The 9,028-nt window shown below is 49.6% G+C and overlaps 1 protein-coding gene across 1 annotated transcript in view; it reads left to right on the plus strand.

Annotated features, from left to right (window-relative positions):
- Positions 1-9,028, plus strand: part of Cpt1a (carnitine palmitoyltransferase 1A) — a 60,546-nt gene that overhangs the window by 13,769 nt on the left and 37,749 nt on the right. Inside the window, exon 2 of the mRNA XM_051145762.1 lies at positions 7,835-7,988. Coding sequence (XP_051001719.1) covers positions 7,848-7,988 — 141 coding nt within the window. The 5' untranslated portion in view covers positions 7,835-7,847. The remainder of the gene's footprint in view (positions 1-7,834; positions 7,989-9,028) is intronic.

Here is a 9,028-nt window from a genome sequence, read left to right on the forward strand (position 1 = left end):
ATGGCTCAGTCCCCAGGGGGAGTAGGTACAAAGCAGAGCTTCACGGGGGCACTTGGGACATCTGTTAGTGGTGGAAGAGGCCAGGATTTGGAGAGAGGCAATGAAAGGCGGGCTCTGTGCCCAGGCAAGGAAAGGGATGGGTCAAGGAGGTGCCTCCTTCCTCCGTGGGTTCTGTTGCTTGGGTGAATGAAGTGGGGAAGGGCAATTAAGACAGGTGTGGTCCCTGCATGCCCTACCGAGGCAGGCCTAGCAAGAGAGAGGCAGGAAGAGACGGTGCAGCTTGAGAGAGGCAGGCTGATCCCAGTCTTCGTAGTTTAGGCCTTGAAAGGTGGGTTTGTAACATCTGGTCACGTGCACAGGTTGTAAAGTTCTGATTAGGGACAGGGGCACTGGCTGGCTCCCAAGGTACAGAGAGCCAAAGAACCTCCCATCAGTACAGACAGGGGGAGGGGGTGGGGGCGTGGCTGGAGGTCATAGCAGACCATGTGGTAGGCCAGGCTTTGTGCCACTGGTGACCTGAGGTGAGAATATGGGCTGGTCCCGGAAAAACAGTGCTTGGTGCACACCGCATGGAGACATGGCAGAACCCTCTAGTCACCATGGACGCCTGCCATGCCCTCCTTGCAACGGTTTTTGGAAGGGAGGAGGAGGCGGCAGCTGCCCAGTGTCAGTGGCCTGTGTCCAGGTACAGCTGGCCTGCCAGATAGAATGGCTGGGCCAGCTGGCCTAAAGGCCTTTCTTCTAGTACATCGAGGAGGTTCCCAGCTGCACAGACACAAGGACACAGCCCTAGATGCCCTGGCTGGGGAGGGTGTGACGGCAGGAAGGGCTCCTGGGAAGGGAGGACTGAAGTCGGCAGAGTGTGTCCCTACTATCCAGCCTCGGGGCTTTGCAGAGGGCCAGCTGGGGAACAGATTGGCTTTCTGTTGTCAGAGGGCCACCAACGCAGAACACACCTGGTGAAAGGAGGAACCTGGGGATGAGTCAGGCAGGGATAGGCCTGTCCCCGGGCCTTGCTGCCGCTGAGACAGAAATACATTTCTAGAGAAAGAAGAGGAAGGGCTTCTGATGGGCAGAGTTTGAGAGCCTTTGGTGGCCAAGGTGAGGAGAGCAGAGCATCCAGGCTCCTGGGGGAACTGAGTTTGGGGACACAAGGATGCATATGGCAAGATTTGTGGGCCACTTGGACACACATTCTTGCATGTACAAATAGGTCCACACACACCCCCCCACACACACACTGAGCCTGTGACTGCTCGGACACGAATGTGGAAGAGAATCCGATCGTTCCAGGGAAGATGTGTGTGAGTGTCCACGTGTGCATCATGTGCAGCAGCGCCCTTGGAGCCTAGAAGGTGGCTTCAGATCCCCTGGAGTTGGAGTTCAGACAATTATGAGCCACACTGTGTTGGTGCTGGGAGCTGAACTAGGGTCCTCTGTGAGAGCAGTAGGTGCCTTAACTACTGAGCCGTATCACCACTCCTTTGATGCTATATTTTTTTAAATATTCATTTTTATTATTTTAAATTATGTGTCTGTGTGTGGCTGTGTATGTGTGAATGAAGGTGTGCCCCTGAGTCCAGAGGTGTCTGATCTCCCTGGAGCCACTTACAGACAGCTCTGAGCCACTTGATGTGGGTGCTGGGAACTGAACTGTGGTCCTCTGCAGGAGCAGTGTGCGTGTTCTTAAGAGCACAGCCAGCTCTCTAGCCCCCAGTGTTTTTACTCTTAATTGAAGAAGGCCAGAGAGCCATAGGTCTGTGTCACCAACCAGTCTGGTCATTGCAGGGACAGGTATATAGGTGAGGTTCTGGACCGGCCTGAATGTGTTGTTTTTGTTTTATTTTGGGTTTGGTTTTTGGTTTTTGAAGACAGGATTTCTCTGTGTCTCCTTGGCTGTCCTGGACTCACTTGTAGACCAGGCTGGCCTTGAACTCACAAAGATCCACCTGCCTCTGTCTCCCCACCCGGCTTCTGAATGTGTTGTTTTATGACTCTGAATATTTGAGGAAGTGTTAGGTTATGGCCAAGTTCATGGAGGCTTTTGGGGGACTCTTCCCACGGTCCTTAGGAAGACAAAACATTTATAAATGTCTTCTTCCGTGGGGCTCTGTGTACCCTCATCCCATTCTTCCAGGCTGCCCGCTTTATCCTCCTCTCGCTGCTTGTATGCCTCATCTTCTGCAGGAGTCTGCTGTGTAGCATGTAGGTGGAGCAGGTGTCTCCAGTCACAGGAGGCAGGGGCATCCGGGACTCCTTAGCACCCATGAGAGCCTCTGTCACATTGAGGGGACAGCTGTGAAACAGCCCAGCAGCTTGGTCCTGCTTGAGGTTACTGCCCACCTTTCCTGGCTCACACAAAACCTTTGCCCACTCTTCCTGAAATCTGTGAGTGTGGTGTGTGTGTGTGTGTGTGTGTGTGTGTGTGTGTGTGTGTGTACGTGTAGGCCACAGGTCAACCTTGGCTGTCATCCTTCTACATCCACCATATTTTTTTGAGGCAGGGTCTCGCTTTGGCTTGGGGCAGATCCCTTGGTGAGGCAGGCTGGCCAGTACGCCCAAGGAATCCTCTCTTTGCCTTCCAGGTGCTGAGATTAGACATGTGCTCCACCATGCCTGGCTTTTTAATGCAGTTTAAGCTCAGGTTTTCATCCTGTGCAGCAAGTACCTTACTGACTGAGCTGTCTGCAGATACTTTGGTATCTACCCTATCATGGTAGAGGGTCCCCCCAAAAATTCCTTCCTTAGTGCTGGAGGGTGACATTTGTTCTGAATAGAACCTTGGTGGGAACAGTGATGGGGTAGGCTACAAGAGTCATCACATTCCATACGGATGCCGCTATTTGTGTGTTTGGCCAGAGAAGGGTTAGATGCTTAGGTGTTAAATAGACATTTCTGTTTTGTGAGAGGACATTTTCTTTTCTTTCTTTACTTTGTTTTTTCTTTGTGAATGTGTGTGTGTTCATATGTATGCATATGTGTGTGCGTGTGCTTGTGCATATGGAGGTATGAGGTCAACCGCAAGAATTTTTTCTTAGCAACTGACCACTTCTTCTTCTTTTTTTGGCTTTTCGAGAGACAGGGTTTCTCTGTGTAGCCTTGACCATCCTGGACTTGCTTTTGTAGACCAGGCTAGCCTCGAACCTGACCACTTCTTTCACTTAAAAATTTTTAGTTTATTACTACATGTGTAGGATTTGTGTGAGAGAGTGGAGATGCATGCACACCGTGGTGAGTGTGTGGAGGGCAGAGGGGAGCTTTCGGAAGTCAGTTCTTTGCTTTCACCTTTTTTTCTTTAATTAAAAAAACATTTAGGGGTGTATGTGTGTGTTTGTGTGTGTAATGTACATGAGTGCAAGTATCTGCAGAGGCCAGAGGCATTGGATCTGCCTGGAGCTGGAGTTTAGACCAAGGTGAGCCAGCGATGTGGGTGCTGAAAGCGGAACTCTGGTTCTCTGCAAGAGCAGACTGCACTCTTAATCAGGGAGCCTTGTCTCCAGCCCCACACCTTGTTTTTGAGGCAGGGTCTCTCTCTCTGCTACTGCCCCGTATATTCCAGGCCGGTTGTCCCTGGGGGCTTAAGGCCCATTCTCCTATTTCAGCACCAAGATTACAAGTGTGCTCCACCACAGCTGGATTTGGGACCCAGCTCAAGATCTCATGTACAAGCAAGCACCTTACCCACCAAGCCATCTCCTAGCTCCTTTTTCCCAGTGGTTTGGGTTTTTTTGTTTGTTTGGTTTGGGTTTTGTTTTGTTTTTGTTCTTCCATTTTTAGACTGCCTCACTTTCTAGGTCTGGCTGGCCTCTAACTCACAGTAAACCTCCTGCCTCAACCACTCAGAGTGCTGCTGCATTTACAGATGTGAACTACCATGCCCAGGTGGGACAGTATATTTTTTAAAGTGATACACTCTTGCAAGGCATGGTGGTGTCCACGCTTTTAATTCTATCACTGAGGAGACAGAAGCAGGTGAATTTCTGGGAGTTCAAAGCTATCCTGGTTTACATTCATGCATCGATCTTTACATTTTATTTATTGTTATGTGTTTGGGTATTTTGTCTGTATGCATGTCCAGGAAGGCCAGAAGAGGGCATCCCATCCCCTAGACCTGGGGTTGCAGATAGTTGTGAACTGCCATGTAAGGTGCTGGGAACCTGACCTGGCTCCTGTAGAGGAGCAGCTGGTGACTGCTGAGCCATCTGTGCAGCACAGTTTTAATTTTTATTTATTTATGCATGTGTGTGTGTGGGGGGGGGTAGTACACCACATGAGTGCATTGCCCATGGAAGCCAGAAGAGGGCATCAGATCTCCTGGAACCAGAGTTAAAGGTGTTTATGAGCTGTTTAATGTGGGTTTGGGAAACTAAACCTCCATCTTCTGGAAGAGCAGCAAGCATCTTTGACCACTAAGCCATCTGTCCAGCCTCTGAGACAGTGTTTTTAAATCCCAGCCTACTTGAGGTATGCAGCATAGCAAGTTTTATCCTAACTTGACACAAGCTAGAGTCATCTGGAAGGAGGGAACCTCAATTGAGAAAATGCCTCCATAATATCCAGCTATGAAATGTTGTTTATTTAAATTAATGATCGATGGGAGAGGGCCCAGCCCATTGTGAGTGGGGCCATTCCTGGGCTGGTGGTCCTGGGTTCTATAAGAAAGCAGGCTGAGCAAGCCAGTAAGCAGCACTCCTCCATGGCCTCTGTATCAGTTCCTGCCTCCAGGTTCCTGCCTGACCTGAGTTCCTGTCTGGGTTCCTTTGATGATGAAGAGTGAGTAATGTATAAGCCAAATAAACCTTTTCATCGCCTACTTTTTGGTCATGGTGTTTCATTGCAGCAACAGAAACCCTGACTAAGACAGTGTATATTCACATAAGCAACTCACCCATCAAAAGTCTGAGTTTTGGTGATTTTAAATTTATTCACATCAATTTGCCACTATCTGTCCTTCTAAAGATTTATTTATTTATTATTATTATACAGTGCTCTGCCTCCATGTACACTTGCACACCAGAAGAGGGCATCAGATCACATTATAGATGGTTGTGAGCCACCATGTGGTTGCTGGGAATTGAACTCAGGACCTTTAGGAAAAGCAGGTGGCGTTCCTAACCTCTGAGCCATCTCTCCAGTCCTATCTGTCCTTCTAATCAGTTTGGTTTATCCATCCCCCCAAAAGCACTTTTTTTAGCCTTCATCCTTTCTCCAAGCTCCCCCGAGCCCTGGCAGCTCAGATCTTTCTATTTCTGCAGATCTTTGTGTTCTGGACATTTCGTGTAAATGGAGTGAGATGGCATTTGTCTTCTTTAGCTTCGTGTCATGCCTGTTTGGTCTGCTTTGGTTTTATGAGACAGGGACTCATGTAGCTCAGACTGGCTTCCAGCTTACTCTGCAGCCAAGGATAACTTCAACATCCCATCCTCCTGCCTCACGTCTCAAGTGCTGGGGTGACAGCTGCATGCCACCATGCCTGGCTTACGTGGTACAGAGGATGGAACCCTGGGCCTTGTGTAGGTGAGATGAGCCCTTTGCCCACTGAGCCACGTCCCCAGACCTCACTGCCATGGCTTCATCCATATTGCTGAGTGTGTTGCTGCCGCTTTCCTTCTCAGGCCGAGTTATGTTCAAGTGTGCTAGCATGTTAGTTTACCTGCACGCCTCCTCTTGTGGAGGAACCTGGCTGTAGTCTCCTCTCCTGTTGTGGAAGGGCACGTGTCTGTTTCTGTGTTTTTGTCTGTCACAGTGAACATGCATGTATAGGTTTTTGTGTACACTTCTTTGGGTTATCTTTGCCAAGGAGAGGAGTTGCTGGGTTCCATTTTTTTTTTTTCAGTTTTGTTTGATTTTGTTGAGATATGGTCTGTTGTGTAGCGTAGCCCAGGCTAGCCTAGAAACTCACTGCCTCAAAGTAGCTTTATGCTTAGCCTCTGAGGAAAGGACAGGCTCTCTTCGAGAGTGGCCGGACCTCATCCTATTTCTGCGATGGCGGTAGGTGAAGCTCCTGATTCCTCATTGTTTGCATATTCTCGCCGCTCCTGTGGGTGCCATGTACTGTGGTTCGATGTGTACTTCCTGGTGGCCTCTGGAGGCAGTCAGAGAATTTGAAGTAGTATGTGAAGCCAACATAGAGACTGCGACTGCCTCGTTATCTCTGCAGGCCTGAGTTTCTCAGGCTGATGTTTTCTGCCACGAGTACCTGCTTAGTGGTTTGAAGCCGAGAGGCTGCGTGAGGGCAGCGTGCATTGCTCATGCGTGCCCACGGAGCAGTAGGACTGCCTGCTGTGAGAATAAACAAGGCCTTGTCTGTTTGTGACAGGGTTACATGCAGACCAAGCTGGTCTTGAATTCACTGTGTAGCCAAGGGTGATCTTGAACTCGTGACCCTCTCTCACCTCTGCCTCACCAGGGCTGGACTTACAGGCTTGTACCGCCACACCCGGTAGGTTCAGGTGGTTCTGAACATTAAACCCAAGCCATGTGACCAGGATAGTTCACCCTGGAAAAGACGCCATAAATATTCTCAGGCCCCGTGATTGTCCTGAGATCAGGTTTGCTTTCTGGGCAAACATGGGGTTTGTGACTTTGGATCGAATTGACTGCAATACTGCATTTAATCTGCCGCTGTTTACAGCCCCTTCATGGGCTGGGGAGATGACTCAGGGGGTGAAGAACTTGCTGAGCAAGCTTGAGGACCTAGGTTGAGCCCCAGTATCCATGTAAATGCGGAGTATAGCAGCAGGTAATTCCAGCGCTAGGGTTGGCAGTGGGACTGGGGGTGGGGGGTGGGGCGGAGGATAAAAGGACTCATTGGTCACTCAGCCTAGCCAATCAGCACGCTCCAGGTTCAGGGCCACTGTGCCTGCCTCACCTCTGAGAACCTATGATTGGTTGGCCAGGTCCTGTCTGCCAAGATTGATGCCCATGTGCAGGGTTCTTGTCTGTACTACCTGCCTCACAATTGCTACAGATATGGGAGGCTTACGCTGGGCCCGGCTCTGTTGTTAGTAGTGCCTGCCTAGCATCCCCTGCTATGCATCCCTGGCAGTGCACAAACCAGGAACAGTGGCTCCGCTCTGTAGTCCAGCGCTTGGGAAGCAGGTGGAGGAGGATTGCAGATGTGAGCCTCCTCACCCCGCCCAGGGCCATGGTCTGTGCCTCACACAAGCTATGACTGTGCCTTTCTGCTTTCTCAAGCGGAGTCTCTGCATTCACCATGGCCAGACCCTGTTGCTGTCTTCCTGGCTGCCACAGGATGTAAACATACTGGGGCTTCATTGAGGCTGAGCCATTCCTCTAGACCTGATGCCTGTTGGTTTTTGGCAGGTTTATCAGAGCCTTGTGGGCCTCAGTGGGAAAGTTACCATCTAATGAAAACGTACTCATAAGTTAGATTTTTAAAAAAGATTTATTTATTTATTATTATTATTATTATACAGTGCTCTGCTTGTGTGTTCATCTGCATGCCAGAAGAGGGCATCAGATCACATTGTAGATGGTTGTGAGCCACCATGTGGATGCTGGGAATCGAACTCAGGACCTCAGGGAGAGCAGTCAGTGCTCTTAACCGCTGAGCCATCTCTCTAGCCCCTCATATGTTAGATTTTATTATGGTTCTGCATAGTTTTTTTTTTTTTTACTTATCTTTAAGATTGTGTGTGTGTGTGTGTGTGTGTGTGTGTGTGTGTGTGTGTGTGTGTGTGTGTGTACATTCTATTGAAAACAACTGTGAGCCAGTTAAGTCACAGGGTTAACGTTGACAGGGCCTGCTCCTACTGGCGGTGTCCTTGGTGCTGGTGCCAGCTTATCCAAACCATCCTTACCCCTGCTCTAGGTCCCTACTCAACATGGCAGAAGCTCATCAAGCTGTGGCCTTCCAGTTCACTGTCACCCCTGATGGCATCGACCTCCGCCTAAGCCATGAAGCCCTCAAACAGATCTGTTTGTCAGGACTGCACTCCTGGAAGAAGAAGTTCATCCGGTTCAAGGTTGGTTGGCTGGTGTCTTGTGCACCTTCCTGGGTCCCACTGAGGAAGAACTTGTATCTTAGGTGGGTCTCTGAGAAGACAGTGACTCCATGCTGATTAAGGGGGACACTTGAATAGAATGAGCTCATAGCTCCTTCTCATAGTTGGGTCTTAGGGTTTTGTTGTTGTTGTTGTTGTTGTTGTTGTTTTTTAAGGCACAGTCTCTTGGCATGCCTGACTGTCCTAGAACTTGCTGTGTAGACCAGGCTGGCCTTGAACTCGAAGAGATCTGCCTGCCTTTGCATCCCAAGTGCTGGAGAAGCAGGCCTGTGCTACCACACAGGCAGAGCTCACCAGCTCACTGTAAAACAGGCCAAGCATTGGAAGCCAAAAAAAGGGGGCCCACTTATGGAGGGACAGCGTCTCTATCAGAACACCAGCCTGCCTGCCTGCCCTCTGCCCCTCAGCCGATTCCCTTGCACCTCACTCAAAAGGGTTATTTCCAAACTTAAGTGAGTTTGTGTCTTACTTATTTGTTTAAAGAAAAGCCCCCACATAGCTCAGGCTGGCCCGGAGTTCTCCATGGAGCTGAGGAAATCCTTGAATGTCCAGTTCTCCTTGGAGCTGAGCCGGAGGCCTATCTATTGGGGATTTTATCAGGTTTATCAGGGGTTGGCTTCGGAGATGGAGCAGGGCTTCACTCAGGTTAGGCGTGTGTGCCCCCTCTTGAGCCGCTGCCCCAGGCTGGTATTTTGTTTTGTTCTAAGATAGGGTCTTACACTATAGCTCAGTCTGGCCCAGAACACAACCATACAGATTTGACTGTTCTTGAACAGCTCGTGTGTGTGTGTGTGTGTGTGTGTGTGTGTGTGTGTGTGTGTGTGTATGTGTGTGTGTGAGAGAGAGAGAGAGAGAGAGAGAGAGAGAGAGAGAGAGAGAGAGAGAGAGAGAGTGCTTTGTTCTTTGGGTTTTTATATTTTTGTTTTGTTTTGAAGAAAGGGCCTCATGTAGCTCAGGTTAGCTTGGAATCCTCAGCCTCCCAAGTACTGGGGTTGTGGGCA

The sequence above is a fragment of the Acomys russatus genome, chromosome 5, assembly GCF_903995435.1.
Source record: "Acomys russatus chromosome 5, mAcoRus1.1, whole genome shotgun sequence".
Lineage (NCBI taxonomy): Eukaryota > Metazoa > Chordata > Mammalia > Rodentia > Muridae > Acomys > Acomys russatus.